Here is a 16663-nt window from a genome sequence, read left to right as displayed (position 1 = left end):
ACGAATGTCGAACCTTTATGTTACACGATGAAGAAGAAACCAAAAAGAGTCCGGTTGGTGCGATGTCTTGTTGTGCAACGGCCACGGCAAAGGCGCAGCTCAGATGGCAGGCGGTGGTAGTGCGTCGGACCTTGGGACCTCGGCAACGGAAGGTAAGGATAGACACCAAGTGCGGAGCCTTCCGCGGCATGTCAAACCCAAATGATTAGTTATTCCGCTGCTGACTCATCCAGAGCTTGGTCACGATGGGATCACGGGGAAACCAAAGACACAGGTCGGGGAAGGAGCTGCTGATTGGTGGGCGGGGGAGAACAGAGGAAAGAGAGCACCAGTTCTCTCCTTCCAGCCTCCAAACGCACCTAACCCTCCCGCACGGGGTCTAATTTAGCGCGATTTCCTCATGTCGCTCGGAATCGACGACCGTCTCCCCGTAAACACCTGCCCCAACCGTTCCCTTCAGACCGGGCAAGCTCTACCACGCCACCTCCCTTCAAGTGTTGGTTGCCTCTATGTATTGCTCGTTGGACCGTTTCGTCACGCAATTTGAATTATGTTGGAGGTTATCTGCTCAGTACACAGTCCATTCTGGATGATATGACAATTCAGTATCGAAACCTAGAGGAATGCAACCCATGGCGTCTCGGTTCTGCAACTTCTTCAACGCTGCTTTCCCAAGGACATGGTGGTGGGAAGGCCTCTCTCAAACCCCTTGCAATTGAGTTATGAGCACATGCTGTGATCGGCCTGTTTCGCTAGGGGGCAAGATAATGATGGCAGATGAGTATCCGCGCCTATCAACCGGTGCTTTCCTGCCTACCTCTGTGCCTGGTAAGGTAGCGATAAGAGCAACACTCGCCACGTCGCATGACCCAAAACGAGAATACGTGAAGATATCCTGTCACAACATCGTCTTTCTACCACGCCTAAGTATGCAGCGGCTCGAATCCGCGGCTCGGCGAAGTGAAACGATTGGATACCACAGGGGAACCTATCCCCAGTACTGATCCGCCAAGCACCCACAGGGCCTATGACTGTCGTATATCCAACCTATGGATCTCATTGCAGAAATCATACGTCCGAGAGTGATCTTTCGGGAAGCAGAAAGTTCGTCTCCACGAGCAAGCTGCATCTGTGCCACCAACATGCAGAATATATTCCCAGCCAAAGAGAGGGGTAAAATGAGCGCCCTCAGGACTCATAAAAGTCGCGAAAGAGCACTGGGAATGGGCAGAAATGATTTCTTCAGAATTGAGCAAACCTGCAAACTTTCAGCAGGCGTCTGTGTGAGATCTCACTATGAGTAACGCCGAGACCGATCGCCCGGTGGCCGCAGGCCCTGTCATCGTCGCTGAAGAGGGGGTAATACAACATGAGCACCCACACTGGACCGATTGATTCTGATTGCACGACTAGGAATGGGATGATAGTTCTTCAGACCACGGATCTGTAAGCAATACCTCTGATCACTTGAGACTATTCCCGGAAGCTTGACTGATAGCCACCTCAGAGCTTTGCATCGTCGACCACCAGCTTGAATAGCTCCATCTTCCAACATCGACTTGAGAATGGCAGAACTTACCACAAGTATAAAGATGGCAGTAAGGCGCCGGCCACAAGGCTCATAGGTTGTAAATAGTGAAAATACTGATATGTACAGAGTACCATTGGCCCAACGACGAGAAAGAATCCGATAGACTGGGTAAGCGTCATTATCTAACACTTGTGTTGTGAACTCGTCTAACACTGCATCTAGACCTGCAGCACAACCTGTTTCTTCTTACATTTCACTTCAAGCTGGGACTCGCCCCGCCCAGTGCGCAAGATTCTGGCGTCAAGCGCGTACTTGACGTCGGCACTGGCACTGGTCTTTGGGCGATCGAATTTGCAGATGAGCACCCTGGGGCTGAGGTACGCAGAAAAACCCCTCTCCTGCTTCTGGTTGATCCATTCTCTTACTAACAGCTCAGGTTTATGGCGTTGATCTCTCGCCTGTTCAGACGTCAGCGTAAGTTGTATAGTCCTTGGATGCCCAAAGCTAGTGCCCAGTGCTCAACACTGACCCGTCACAGAATTCCTCCCAACGCCAAGTTCGAAGTTGATGATATTGAGGAGCCATGGACGTACCATGTGCCATTTGACTATATTCACACAAGGATGATGACATCCAGCGTGTCTGATTGGAGTAAGCTTTTCAAACAAGCTTTCAAGTAAGTTCAGACTGAAGAAACACTAGACGCGAACTAACTCAACAGACACCTCGAGCCTGGCGGATATCTGGAAATTCAGGAGGCCGACCTTCATCCCCATTGCGACGACGGTACCCTGAAACCAGATCATGCAATGACGAAGTGGCTGAAGCTTCTCGGTGAGGCGATGGAAATCTTCGGCCGACCTTTCGTCGACATCCCTGGTCTCGTAGCCGTCATGGAAGAAGTCGGATTCGTCGATGTGACTATCGAGACATATAAGTGGCCCATCAACGAATGGCCCAAGGACCCTCATTACAAAGAGATTGGAACCTGGACGCATGCCAACTTCATGGAGGGTCTGGAGGCCTGGACTCTGGCACCCTATACCCGAGCTCTGAACTGGACAAAAGAGGAGGTCTTTGTCTTTCTGACGGAGGTACGTTCCAATTTGAAGAATAGGAACATCCATGCCTACTGGCCAATGTAAGTTTCAATTTCCAGGTCTATTGCGACGTTTGTCATTTTGTGGTACTGACGCAGCAAAAGCTACTCAATTTACGGGAAGAAACCCGTTGAGAAGAAGGCAGAGGAGCCGGCGGCAGAAGAGTGAGGTATGGCTTGGAGGCAATAGACATCTTAGGAACATGATCATTTGAACGAGTCTATGATTCTTCTTCACATTACTCCCCGTCAGCCGAGCCTCTTCATATACCTTGCGGTCAAACCCTTGTACAGCTGATCTATCCAAGGTACTTGGCGGACTGTGTATCTCCAAAGAACCTCGCAATATCGCACCCCAGAGCCAGCGTCCTGCCATGGTATTTCATAGCTTCAAATGTTAGAACTATTTTGGTAGGTATTGAATCGATTCGTTTCTATTGCGCCTTGCCCGTTATTTCCCCTTGCAATTACGATACGTGCGTAAGGCACCCTGCTCCTGCGCCGTTGGAAGCAAGCAGTACCCACGCATCACCCCTTGTCACCAACATATCCATGTCTGGCCAAGAAGAGGGGCGGAATCCTCTTCCAACACAGATAAATGCTTCGCAGCCATTTGGGTCTCGCCTCCTGTTATTCCCTCTGCTAGAGCTAGGGGTAATGCAGTCAGTATTCTGTCTTTCGAAACTCAGCAACTGTAATGTGCAACAATCAACCCGGGCCTCCGGTCAACCACGGGCCTGTCATTGTGGCTGATGAAGTGAGAATGCCGTTTTGCCATTGCGCGAGCTAACAATACTAAAGTCAATTGCAGATTACGGATGACAACGCATCGGAAAGGTTGACGGTAAGGAGTAGTTCGTATTTGACACCACAATGGAAGCAAGCGCATAATCTTTTCCCGCAGAGTCTCGCATCTTCAACTCACAGCTTATCGAGCTCGATCCTTCAACATCGCCATGAGAATGGAAGAACTTACTACCGTAAATACAAAGCGGGAAGTACGTTATTTTGATATTCCTATTCTCTTTAGTCGTCTAACCTTGTACACCAGGATATAACTACCCTAATGACGAGCGGGAGATGGATAGGTTAGGTATGTGCTCACATATACTCCATAAACTGTACCGCCACGTTAAGCTTATCTCATACCCAATTCTTTCTTTAGATTTCCAACATGAGCTCTTCCTCTTGACCCTTCATGATAGACTGGGGCTTGCTCCACCGAACGAGCCAGGCTCGAAGGTCAATCGCGTACTCGACCTGGGGACCGGTACGGGCATCTGGGCTATTGACTTCGCCGATGAACACCCGGAAGCAGTGGTGAGCAATCTAGAAGAGTTTAAGATCCGCGGAAGCTGAAGCTAGAGTCAGGTATACGGCGTAGACCTTTCGCCTACACAAACGACCGCGTATGGACGAACATCCATGGGGAACTTTTCTGACATACTAACATTCATCATCTAGCGTCCCACCCAACATCAGATTTGAGGTTGACGATATAGAAGAGACATGGACATACCGTGAGCCGTTCGATTACATACACTGCCGTGCAATGACGTCGTCTATATCAGACTGGAGGAAGCTCCTCCAGCAAACGTACGAGTAAGGGCCCTTCTCATCTTCAAGCAAGTAATCTACTAATCTCTATAAGCCATCTCGAGCCCGGGGGTTGGTTCGAATTGCAAGAAGGTCATGTCCGACCCTTGTCCGACGACGGGACGCTAACTCGGGAGCACTCACTATCAAGATGGGCAGATTATATCGAAGAGGCGTGCAATATCATGGGGCGCCCTTTCGTAAATGTGCTATCCCTCGTGGAAGTCATGAGAGAGATCGGCTACGTCAATGTGACGTATAGTACGTTCAAGTGGCCTCTTAATACTTGGCCCAAGGATGAGCATTATCAGATCCTCGGCCATCTCAATCATGAGAGTTACATGGAAGGGATTGAAGGCTTCACACTTGCGCCTTTCACTAGGGCCCTCAAGTGGTCACGGGAAGCGATCGATATGTTTCTCGTTGGCGTGCGTAACGATCTGAGAAACAGATATATACACGCCTACATTCCCATGTGAGTAAATTTAACCCGGTGGGGGGGCTCTCACTTCTTCTTCTGACCATCAGTAGTCAGTTGATACATGCGCGCAAGCCTGAGAGGTTGAATAAAGATTGATGGTTGAGGGCACCAGGCCGCGATGAACTGAAGAATGTTGACGAAGTTGGTACCAGATGCCCCAGAGACGACAGAGGAAGAAGATTTTCAAGTAACGTTCAACCTCGCGACTCTGTTACGACCCTATGTTGGAAGTTTGAAGGCCCACATGTCGCTCATGAAGACATACGAATTGGGTCGTTTGTTGTCTCTCGAACTAATGCAACGGCCCAAGGCCGCGGCACGGGTTGGTCAGGTGGAATCTTCAACTCGATATAAACCGGCCAACGAGAGAAAATACTGATTCGCCACGTCGTACACTCCTGCTGCTTTTGTCTTAGAACGATGGGCAGCTGATTCTGATACGTTCAAAACCCTGGTTCTGTTGGAAGAAGGCTCCAACAGCAAACAATAATCCTTGTCACCAACATGCATAATTGTCTCCATTCCAGAAGAGGGGTAGCAGTTCTTGTTCCACAGATTCGACAAAATCGTTCACGTATCCGTCGCGCTCCTCCTTTTGTCTTTGCTGCAATTACTGAGCGGATTGTAAATCTTCCGGATACACACCGAGGGCTCACAAAACTTGTTTCATGATGGCGGACAATACAACCGAGCCGGTGCCTGACAATGGCCCCGTCATGGCGGCTGACGATGTAAGTCGCAGCTCCTAAATGAGCGCCTGCTCAGTACTAAGTACCGCATAGTTCAGCGATGATGCTTCATCTGATAGGGCAACTGTAAGTCTATGGGAAATGAAGCCCTGTGTCTGGTATGAGCGGCCTAATGAATCTAGAGCATCGCGTCTTCCAGTACAAGTCTGTCCAGCTCAATCCTCCAGCATCGTATCGAGAACGGGAGGACGTACCACAAGTACAAGGAAGGCAGTAAGTCGATGAACTAGCCACGTGATTTTCGCGACACTAATGAATACAGAATACAACTATCCGAATGATGAGAAGGAGAGTGACAGGCTGGGTACCTCACCCTTACACTTTCCTTCTTCCGCATCATCTCATGTCCTTTACAGATCTTCAGCACAACCTGTATCTACTCACGCTCGACTACAAGTTGGGTCTTGCTCCCCCGAATGAGAACAACAAAGCCCAGCGTGTGCTTGACATTGGAACTGGAACCGGGTTGTGGGCCATTGACTTCGGGGATGAACATCCCGAGGCCGAGGTAAGGACACCAGCACCAATTCCATGCAAGAGGCGCTAAGTTTTGCAATAGGTGCTCGGAATAGATCTCACACCAGTCCCCACGGCATTGTACGATCCGATTCCTCTCGCATTGCCGCACGTGTAATATACTAATGACTCTATAGCGTCCCTCCCAATGTCAAGTTCGAGGTCGATGATGCTGAAGAGCCCTGGACCTTCAGTCAGCCATTTGATTACATCCACATTCGTGGTATGACCTCAAGCATCGGTGATTGGAAAAAGTTTTTCCAAAAGACATTCAAGTAAATGGTTTCCGGACCCGCTTACATTGAGTTTGTACACTGACCTGTTACAGCAACCTTACGCCAGGTGGCTACGTCGAGCTGTTTGAAGGTCACATGCGGCCAGATTGTGACGATGGGACGTTGACGTCTGATCACGCTTTCATCAAGTGGGTAGACAAGATCGAGGAGGCCTGCAACATCTTCGGTCGGCCGTTCATCAATATCCCCAGCCTGATCCCTATACTCAAGGAAGTCGGGTTCGTGGATATCGAAATGGTCAAGTACAAGTGGCCCCTCAACAACTGGCCAAAGGATCCCCACTACAAGGAGCTTGGCGAGTGGAATCTCGAGAATTTCCTTGAGGGTATCGAGGGATGGAGTATGGCTCCTTTGACCAGGGCCCTCGAATGGACAAAGGAGGAAGTCAACGTTTTCCTCATTCAAGTTAGGAATGACTTGAAGGATAGAAGAATTCACGCCTACACACCCCTGTAAGTCTCCTACCGACGGGATCGAGCCAAAATTTGTTTTGCCTGCAGCTCTACCTCATATCGAACGAAACTAACCAGGATCAGCTACCTGATCCACGCGAGAAGACCTCCTGCGGCGGAGGCTTGAAGTTGCGCAAGGTCCGAAGATAACCTGAACCTTGGGGGGTCGGCGGGGTAGGCGATGTTGAAGTAGCTGGTGAAGCTGGCGGATGAAGGTGTGTCGAGGAATCTGAATGTAGCAAGCACAGCCTATAATGACAAAATGGATTTATATTTCACTCTTCTCATCTTCTCGCACAAAGACATGGCTTGACACTTCCGGAGAGGCGACACCCGTTTTGAGTCGACGAGATGAAAGGAGAAAGCTCAAGACTGGGTATGACCGGCTTCTGGGAGATCGATGGCCGACGGAGCAAGGGCGTCTTGTCTCCAGCTTTCCAGCTTGGCAGTATGGTATCGTCTAGGTAGCTCGGTAAAGATAAAGAAGATGAAGTCGAGATAACAAGACGTGATTATGCTCTTTGTGCAGGCGAGACAAGGTGATTTGTGCAACCTCGGGCCAGCTTCGGGACTAATGCAAGGCGCACGGACAATTTAAGCTCACAGTACCCCATACCGCTGACGGGAAACTCCACCACAGGTACCCACCCGCAGTCCCGGCCAACCAGGTGGTCGCCAAACAAGCAAAGGAAACAGCCCCTCTCTTTTTCAGGACTTATTCCCGCGCGAAAGAGCGGCAAGCGGCAAGGCGGGAAACGTCGTCAATGAGCGTCAGCGTCAGTCAATCAATCCGGCCATTTCCACCTACCCAAAACATCTTACCATCTTGTGACGCCTAACTGGTCAGGCCGGAAACCATCTGCCTATCCCCCAGAACCTAGGTCACATCAAGTTCCCAGCCACTCCAGTCCAACAAAGAGTGATACGCTATACCGCCCCTCCCCGCCCCGCCTTGCCGGTCAGCAGCAAGCAGCGACCCTACCGACTGATAGTTTGACGACACATCCCGTGCCTCACACCTTCACGAACCTCGACTTTACATCCTTTCCCGCCCATCGACCGCCAACCTCCAACGCCTCCTTTCCGAATCCCTCACGAATTCCGCACCAGCCACCATGGCTTCCAAAGGAGTCTCCCTCCTGAAGTTCGTGGGAACTGTTTCCCTCGGTCTTCTGACTGTACGTTTCACCGCCCTACCAGCGCAGCTCGGTTCACCGTCGGACCATCATCAGTGACGCCACTATCCCATCCCCATCCACCCCTCCCCCTCCAACTCCCCGCATTCAGGACACTCCGGGATGCCGAACCATCCTGTACCCCAATCATGAAATGCTTCATCCAAGTCATACTAACACACCCGCGCGCATTAGGGCCTCTCCTACTCCCTCTCAACCGTAACAGTCCCCTCGATCCTCTCCCTCCCCTCCGCCTCCGACGCCCTCCGCGCCTTCAAGAACCTCTACCCAACCGCGACCGCCCGACTCCGCCTCCTCACCGGCGTATCCGCAACCTCCTTCCTCCTCGCCTTCTTCCTCTCCCCGCGCGCCTTCCGCCACCCCTACCTCGTCTACGCCTCCGTCCTCACCCTCACCTCTGGTCTCGCCGAGCAAATCACCCCCTACGTCCTCAAGAGCAGCCCCGAGTCCTCCAAGGAATCCATCGCCGCCCGCCGCCAGGCCGCCCGCGACCGCGAGCAGAAGCGTAAGGCCGCGCGCATCGCTCGCCAGGAGGCGCGCATGGAGGCCAGCTACGAGGTCCTCGGCGACACCCACAGCGACGGCGCCGGCAGCGCGAGCGGCGACGAGTCTTCGGCTGCGGCTGCTGAGGCCGAGGAGGAGGCGCTCAACGGCGAGGAGGTCCGCGGCGAGGTGGACGGGTTCAGGAAGACGCAGCTCGTGCAGTCTGCCGTCGCCTCGGTCGGCTTCCTGCTGTCCGTCATCGGCATCTGGGGCGATGGTGCCATTCAGGTCTTCAAGACCGAGACTGTGATTGTTGGTGTATGAGAAAGAGACGTCCAGCGGGATGCTGAGTTGAGCAAGGGGGTCGCTTGTGTTGTACCCAAGTCGCGAAATTGCTGCTGTTGCGTATAGGAAGCTTTTTGAGATTGCGTGGACGGGAAACGATGCCCACACTATACTATACTAGTACTGCTTGCCAGAGAGAAAGCCGTCATACTCGTTACATATTATCCTCTACTATACCGGCCTAATTGGACACCGGACAACATGACAAAATAGACAATTAAAAACCTAGTCTACTTGCTAAAGATTACACGGTCTTTTTGTAGCGTGATGCTCTGCCTCTGCGGCCTAGCCCCGTCATTTCATACCTCATTGAAGCTTTCCGGCTGGCACCCAGCCCTCGGCTCACCAGTCTTTCCACTTCCGTTCTTTTTCGTTCTCCCATATAGGCAGCATGCTTTGAAACGATCGTTCGAAAATCATATGACGGCTCAAGACTTTAACCTCTCACTGCCCGCCATATCGTCCTGCGCATCCTTGATCAGGAAGCTAGTCAAGTGTCAGCGGTCAACTCAGCAAGCTAATCTTGGTGTCACTGCCGACTCACTTGTACATGAGAACCGTTGGCGGGATCGTGCCCAGGTGCCATAAACTGTGCGCATCCAACGCACCCCACACGGGTGGGAAGTCAAACAGCTCCAGACTCATGACCATGACGACGACCGCGACGACGATACTCGGCCAGATGGCCCATGTCCTCCGTGACTGCCTATACTTGTTCAAACTGAACCACAACCACATGAGGTTCTGAATCACGCCGACAATAACGTTGGCCGTCATGTTGTACGTGTAATCCCACCGCACGCCCTTGAGGTAGGCAATGTGCCCGGCGTAAAGCAGCACGCACAGCAGCGTCCACGCGCGCAGGACCGACCTCCGGCGCGGCGTCGGCCGGTCGAGGCGCATGATGCGCACCACGGTGTAGTACAGCCCGTACAGCACGCTCGCGCCCGCAGCAAAGTAGTCGAGCTGCTCCGTGGCCACAAAGTCGCGCGTATGGAAGATTGCGCTGAACGTCCACGAGGCGATGCCCACGCCCGCGAGCCACTCGTACCAGGGCCGCAGCGGGTACGACGCCGGGATGACGGCGCGGAGCTTGCGCCAGCCGTTCTGGTGGGCCCAGAGGTTGCCCAAGCTGAAGAGGGTGCTGGCGGGTTCCTGGACGCCCAGCAGGCGTGGGAAGGGCCATTTTCCGTGAAATTGGACCACGCGCTCGCCGGCGGCGAGGCGCTCTTTTGTGATTATGTGTTGGCAGGTGTAGTCGCATTCGGAGGCGCAGGTCCAGAGTAGGAGGCGGCGGTGGAAGGCTGTTGGTAGGGGTTCATGTGTTAGTTATTTAGTCACCTTGTGGTGTGCGGGCAGGAAGGGGGAGAAACGTACGGATTGGCGTAGCATCTTTGCCAGGAGCGCAGTTCTCATCGTGGCAGACCTGGATGGCGAGGGAAGCGCAGGGCAGTATGTCAGTCACAAGAGACACTAGAGAGAGTTTTCTCAAGCATTGCTAGTTGCGAGCGCGAGCACAAGATTGCGCGCGCGCCCATGTGTGTGTGTATGTGGTGGGCACCAACTTGGACGCATTCTCGGAACTCTGGTAACCGATCGCCGTACGAGGCCTCGACGGCTACTGCGAAGATGAGGATTGCGGCGATGACTAGGAACAGAGGAGACTTTGATGGTCTCCCCGCTCGTGAGCTGTTCATGGCGTCTGCATCTATTGTCTGGTGGTGTTCGTATGCGAGTGGTCTTGTCGGCTCTCGAATCGGAGGGTGTGTCGCGTGCTACGTGGTCGAAGTGAGGGTTGGTCAGGGCGGGAGGTGGAGGGAGGAAAGTCAACATGAAGGTACGGAGTATTTAAGGTAAGCTATGGTAATGGAAGGTATCCGTACGGAAACATGGGACACAAGGGTTCGGAGGTCTCGGACGGCTAGAGCCCTGTCACCGCGGGTTACACTGGTCGAATAAAGGTCCCGGTCAAGGTACAAGTAAGCTCCAGCTGCGCTGGCGGGGAATTCGCGTGCTTAATTGGCCGCGCTTTCCGGGGGCCATAAATTTGGCGGGGTTCATTCAATATCCAATATTAATACACCAGGCAGAAGTGCCCATTCATCCAAGGTCGAATAATTCTCAATTCTCACAACTTCAGTCGCAACTTCGGTCTGCATCGAAATAACGTGAGCCATCATTGCGAGATTCGCTTGTGTTCTTCAGCGCAGGTAACAACACCAAACGAATTCAAGCGGCTCATCCATTAAGCAACAGGAAGGACTCTGCCAACTTCTATTCATCAACCCAGATTGTCAGGTACAGTAACGGTCAAGGGAATACCAGTCCCATGTCTCTCAAGGTTATGCACTTGCTACATGAAGAAGCACCTCTGCAACCGCCGGGCGATTGCATTCTCTCGCCCGATCGAGAGCTGTCTGACCTGACACCGTCCTCGCATTCACATCGATACCAGCATCGAGGAGAACCCTAGCCTTGGCATCAGACTCATGTCCAAACCCCAGGAACAGGGCATCCGGGCTCCCCGCCGTCAAGTGCAGCGCCGTCTCGCCGTCGTTGGTCCTCGCACCCATATCAGCCCCGGCCGCAAGCAGGATCCGGACATGTTCGGCGCCCCCCCACGCAGCTGCGGCGTGTAGGGGAGTCTTTCCTTCGTCATCCGTCGCCTCGAGGTCCGCGCCGGCCCCGAGCAAGAGCCCTATCAGCTCCGCCGAGAACGAGGCCGCTCGATGCAGCAGTGTGTCGCCGCCCTGGCCTCGGACGGAAACGTCGGCGCCCTTTTCTATCATGAGCTTGACCGAGGCCGGCGCGTCGGAGAGGGAATGCAGGGCGGCCGTGTCTCCTTTGTTGTCGAGGGCGCTCGTGTCTGCGCCGGCGTCGAGAAACACCTGGACCACGCCGAGGTGGCCGCGACTAGCAGAATGATGCAGGGGCGACTGTCCGTAGCAGTCTCTGGCGGTGACGTCCGCGCCAGCAGCGATGAGCAGCTTGGCGATCTCCTCCTCTCCCGCCCTGGCCGCTTGGTGCAGCGGGGTCTCGTCGTCCATGGTGCGGGCGTTGACGTTGGTTCCGGCCCCGATGAGCATTTGCACTTGCTCGATTCCGCCGTCGGCGGCCGCCATGTGCAGAGGCGTTTGGCCGTCGTAGGAGGCTGCAGAAGCGTCGGCTCCGGCGTCGAGCAGGGCTTTCATGGCTTCTGCGCTTCCTGGCCGCCCGGTGAAGTGGATCAACTGGTGTCGGCCAGGCATCGATGTCTGTGAGACGTCGGCTCCGTTGAGGATGAGCTCCACTAGCCGTTGCGTGTTGCCGTTTAACGCTGCATTATAGAGACATTCGTGCTCGCAGAAGTGTTTCGGACAGTCGTTTGATTTTAAGCACATGTTGCGTGACGAGGCGAAATGTGCAGAAGCAAGTGACAAGACACTCAGTAATAAAATAACTAATCCGTGTCGAGGTATCATAGAGAGATCGCGTTTTTTGCTCTTTGAGCAGTGAGTCTTTGGCGATTCAACCACATTGCCTCAGGTGAAGAGTTGTCAATTCCTTTTGAACCGTTTCAGGAGCCATCTCTAGCCTGGGGCGTTGGTAGGCAGAAGCAGCGGATTAAACTCTATAAGTTGAATGCTAGGCCGAGAATGGTATGTATCCACAAGACACGAGATGGGTCTCCGACACATCACGACCAACAGACATTTTTGAGGGAAGAATTTCTCAGGCACGATACCCTAAGAGCACGGATCTTAGGCAGAAGTGGCAGGCATCATGGTTCACCAAGAGTCGTGAGTCGATCTAAGTGGGGAACGCGATGTCGTAGCTTGTGAATCTTCCACACGGCTCGTGAACCAAGACCGTACTCCTCGACACAACTTGCAACTTCTTAGTCAGTAGGTACAATTACAACAGAAATAGAAGCCAGTGTGATTTATTGACTCCCGCTACCTACTTGCAGTACCTTGGACCCATGGCTTCGTTGAAGTACCCTTTCGAGTTTCAGGCATCGATGACCTCCTCAATCGACTAGATCAACGTCGGGGTGGTCAAGAGGAGATTGGGAAGGCTATAAAGAGTCCGACTAGCACGCAGCTAGACTTGAGACATACTGAAGTCAAGTGGCACCCATATGCAGCAAGGAATGAGTATATGAATTGATATGTAGAGGCCGGCATTGTCTGGGAAGGTATTTAACGAGAGATGATCAGAAGCTAAAGGCCTGAAAGGACGAAGAAGAGGTAAGGTACAAATTTGAAGTAGGAAACTTGGCTTTATAACTGGGAAGTCGAGTGTCAATGGCATTGGCTAGGACTGTAACTACATCATTGCAGAGGAATATTAACGTTGCTGCCCAATGTGGCTGTTATTGACGCCACGAGTATTCCTGCTAGAATACTGCCGGAATGACAACTACTAAAATGTCAATTTGTTGTTCTTACAGATAGAACCTAAACTTATTGGTCATGCTGTACCCTGATCTGATAGGATTAGTGACCTTCCCCAGTCAAGGATGAACGAAAAGATGGTAATCCTATGCGTCCTTCCGTCGCTAAGAGAGTCGCGACCGCAGTGGCGTTGGTAGAGGAGTGCTTAGAGTAGGATATTGCAATATATATGTATATACTGACTTGGGGGATAGGCAGGAGTTTCAGTACAACAGTTAGACTTTCATTAAAGAAGTGAAAACATATGGAGGTTGTGGCTGTTTGGAAGCGAGCTTACATCAGTAGTGGCTACTTGAATGCTTGTCTCCCTGCACTCAGGTTCAATCTGGATATGAGCACGACCCGAACGTCTCATGAGATCAACATCTCTTGTCGAGGTAAATACATTAAATGATTAAATGGCTTTATGACACAGCACTGCTATCCTGTTGTTGTGTCGTCTACATGGTATTCGGCAGTTGCTTTGTAAGCTCGAACTTTCCCAGGTTAGTCTTTCAAGTCAGTGAAGCCCGATGATCACTCTCATCGTAATTCTTCAGGTTGGTGCGTATTCCGGACTCTGTAATCATCTCTATACGAGTATTCTCGAAAATTGGGCAATTTGGCCTTCTTGGTCTTCGGTAGAGAGGCGGCCTTCACACAAGTTGCAGATGTCCTGCCCTCGATGACATACGTCGCCTGCCTCTATGATATAGCGACACAGAACGCCCGCTTTCCGCCAAATATGAATTAGTCGATCAAGAGGTAAGGGCACCTAGCTAGTGAAACTATATGGATGCTAGTGTGGAATATTATCCTCGATATGAGGCCAACGCAGATGGCTCGGTACCTGCGGGGCCTGCCAGGCATGCCATCTTGGCCACTCCTTGTGACCGTGTGTAGTTTGATAGGCATTGAGGAGCCGCTATGGCCATCGTGAATCGTGGGAAGGCCATTCTGCATGGCAGGATCAAAATCTGCATAAAAATGTAGCAAACAGGGGAAGACCAGTGCAAGAACCACTGGCCTGGGCAGATCAAGTAGCGAGACTACTTGCTTCGCCATTTTACGCCCTGAGCTGATCCGATCCGAGAGAAAGGTTGATGTTCGAAGACAGACTTGGTGAACTATTCTTCTCGGGCACGGAGACCAGATCCAATGTCAGACAGTGTATATGCCGGATCAGAGAACCTCGGAAAGAATTCTGCAAGGGCTTGACGGCATCGGGGGCCTTGGATAAGACTCGGAGAGCGTTGATGATATGATTTTCATTCACAGAATGCCGTTGACTACTGACTCACGCCCTTGTCTCCGTCAACGATCGTGCATCCCCTACTTTATTATATCCAGCCACCTCTTTCTACTTCTGTATGGCAGCGCCCGAGTATATGAAGGTGGCGAAGTTTACGATACCCGGAACCAAAGCCTCATCTTTGAGCAGCTTCTTTACGCGGAAGATGTAAGTGCGCTTAGCTACATTGATACTCCTTGATTATTGGAGGTTCAACGTGCACACTTGCCTCGATTTCAGCGTGGAACCACTCACTTTCAACCCAACTTTGGAAACATACTTATCGACGGTGAAATAGCTGGGTTCCACGGGAAGCCCAAGAAACATCGGTATAGAGGTTCCTGAAGCTGCCGAACCTCATCGGAACCAAGAGTAATGAAATGTCTTGCTTTTTCACACTTCATTCATCAGCCTTGACGGCGTAAGAGGCCCAGCAGCCTCAGCCATCACCCCTCGTTTTCTCAGTATGAGGTGGTCACAATTCAGCAGATGCTGATTACGGGTGGTGCCATTGCGTCTGGCTCTGGGACACCGTTTGATAACGATGTGTTTCGCCGGCTCCGACGTGACGAATACCTACGGGATCCACTTGACCCGGCCCAAGACTGCAGCCGGTCGGGCGGTGGGGGTGGCGTTACTCGCCGGGCCCGGAGCGGTCTGACGCCTGCAAGCACCGGTGCTGGGCAGCCGCGAACAGAACACGAACAGCACAAAAGAGAAAAGAAATACCGGACCGCCAAGGAGTCAACCGGCAACGGCAATCCGTTTGTACGGGATGTGGCATGAGGCGAACAGCACGCCGAGTCCGCGCACCAAGACCGGGGGCCAAGAGCTGCAGCGGAGGACAGGGATATCAGGGACTAAGAAGTTCAGAAGCAAGGATGCGAGGGACGCGGAGTGGGTCACCTCAGCCTTGGCCCCTGTGGGGGCATTCCTGTTTCAATTTCCAAAGAACCACAAGTCCTGACGTAGGTGTCAATTTCAACCCGCCAGACCAGGCCACTTTGGGCGTATCAATCAACAAACCCGTGGCACTCAATCACAACACCATCAGACTCCCGTCGAGTCTCACTCCAATCCAGCTCCAGCCAGTCCCCATCAGCCTCTCTTTACCTTAACCTTGGTAGCAGCAGCTTGCCGCGGTACGTTGATATTTGCTGTTACGGTTTAACCCTTTATCGACCCGTTGACCCATCGACCAGTCCTTCTTCACAGGCCTCCCATACCGGCACACCTTCCTTGCATGCCGCTAAATTTTACCTCTCGAATCGGTTCACCCACTTAGCGCACATGTATTCCTGATCGATACGCACTACGTACTTCTTTGGAGGAAGACAGAAACACAGAGAGCCATTGCCAGAGTCGGCGTTACATTGTGCGATGTGTGAGTGGTGCCTTTTGGCTTTTTTTGCCCGGGAGCTGCCCTGCAAGCATGGAACCGGCGTGTTTGCCCAATGCGAGCTGGTCTGGTATGGCCCATGGGTTGGCCGTTTGTGGGAGCTCTGGCCACTTAACTCATCGTCATCCCAACCCCAGAGCCCCCCCAAAGATGCACACGCGCCAGCAAACAGATCGCTGACGAGGACCTTGACCTTGGCAGCTGAGAGATTGGGGGAACGCCCGTCCGCACACTTCAACGCTCCAATGCTCTCCGGCTGTCACCGACCACTCACGGCCCTCGCCTCATCCCAAAAACCAAGGCTACGCAACGCGCACATTCAATCAACTTGAGGTGAGGGACGAGGGAGAAGAGGAGGGGGACATACAGATGATGGAACGCCAACACGTTGTCAACCGATAAGCCTCAAAACCAATGGCAGGAGACGGGTCGTTGCTTACTTTTTTTTTTTTTTTTTTTGAAGGCAGCAGGAAGCTACCTAACTTACGTAGTGTGGGTTGATGCAGAGCAAGGCGGTCTACGCGTAGTATTACGGATACTCACACACGAATAGGATCAGATGGAAAGACCTCGGACCTGGTTCTTACACAGGAATTAGCTTATTAGCATACTGCATGTCTCTCTGCATGGAGTCAGGTGGGTTGATTTGCTGCAGCAAGGATTGCGGACTTGGACTGAGGTGAAGGCCCGGTCCTCCTGGCGCTGGCCTCTTCAATTCGAGGGATACAAATCAAGGGGAATCTCGGAGGCCGCCTTCAAAGGTACCTACTTTACCATATCTACCTGGTAGATAGTTGTGAATACAAGTATGGCA

At 52.4% G+C, this 16663-nt stretch overlaps 6 protein-coding genes across 6 annotated transcripts; 4 read left to right on the top strand and 2 right to left on the bottom strand.

The window, feature by feature from the left end:
- Positions 1–1296: 1296 nt before the first annotated feature.
- CABS01_12576 (uncharacterized protein) lies at positions 1297–4803 on the top strand (the record flags this gene model as incomplete). The annotated part of the gene is made up of 16 exons (XM_060545929.1): positions 1297–1359; positions 1414–1446; positions 1508–1598; positions 1658–1699; positions 1754–1908; positions 1968–2005; positions 2070–2207; positions 2253–2672; positions 2736–2795; positions 3432–3628; positions 3682–3723; positions 3796–3950; positions 4002–4039; positions 4095–4232; positions 4282–4701; positions 4758–4803. The coding sequence occupies 16 exons, from the start codon at positions 1297–1299 to the stop codon at positions 4801–4803; spliced, it is 2076 nt and encodes a 691-aa protein (XP_060396464.1).
- Positions 4804–5378: 575 nt separating this feature from the next.
- On the top strand, positions 5379–6847 carry CABS01_12575 (uncharacterized protein; the record flags this gene model as incomplete). The annotated part of the gene is made up of 9 exons (XM_060545928.1): positions 5379–5438; positions 5490–5522; positions 5579–5669; positions 5719–5760; positions 5813–5964; positions 6016–6053; positions 6110–6247; positions 6301–6720; positions 6805–6847. The coding sequence occupies 9 exons, from the start codon at positions 5379–5381 to the stop codon at positions 6845–6847; spliced, it is 1017 nt and encodes a 338-aa protein (XP_060396463.1).
- A 988-nt stretch (positions 6848–7835) lies between these two features.
- CABS01_12574 (uncharacterized protein) lies at positions 7836–8723 on the top strand (the record flags this gene model as incomplete). Its single annotated transcript, XM_060545927.1, has 2 exons — positions 7836–7898; positions 8091–8723. The coding sequence occupies 2 exons, from the start codon at positions 7836–7838 to the stop codon at positions 8721–8723; spliced, it is 696 nt and encodes a 231-aa protein (XP_060396462.1).
- Positions 8724–9172: 449 nt separating this feature from the next.
- CABS01_12573 (uncharacterized protein) lies at positions 9173–10441 on the bottom strand (the record flags this gene model as incomplete). The annotated part of the gene is made up of 4 exons (XM_060545926.1): positions 9173–9230; positions 9295–10048; positions 10122–10170; positions 10310–10441. The coding sequence occupies 4 exons, from the start codon at positions 10439–10441 to the stop codon at positions 9173–9175; spliced, it is 993 nt and encodes a 330-aa protein (XP_060396461.1).
- Positions 10442–11086: 645 nt separating this feature from the next.
- Positions 11087–12124, bottom strand: CABS01_12572 (uncharacterized protein; the record flags this gene model as incomplete). Its single annotated transcript, XM_060545925.1, has 1 exon — positions 11087–12124. One exon carries the CDS (start codon positions 12122–12124, stop codon positions 11087–11089), a length of 1038 nt encoding a protein of 345 aa, XP_060396460.1.
- Positions 12125–14529: 2405 nt separating this feature from the next.
- Positions 14530–15236, top strand: CABS01_12571 (uncharacterized protein; the record flags this gene model as incomplete). Its single annotated transcript, XM_060545924.1, has 2 exons — positions 14530–14618; positions 14888–15236. The coding sequence occupies 2 exons, from the start codon at positions 14530–14532 to the stop codon at positions 15234–15236; spliced, it is 438 nt and encodes a 145-aa protein (XP_060396459.1).
- Positions 15237–16663: the final 1427 nt, after the last annotated feature.

Source organism: Colletotrichum abscissum, assembly GCF_030869225.1.
Source record: "Colletotrichum abscissum strain IMI 504890 chromosome Unknown Scaffold_38.1, whole genome shotgun sequence".
Classification (NCBI taxonomy): Eukaryota; Fungi; Ascomycota; class Sordariomycetes; order Glomerellales; family Glomerellaceae; genus Colletotrichum; species Colletotrichum abscissum.
This window is presented reverse-complemented; position numbering and strand designations above follow the sequence as displayed.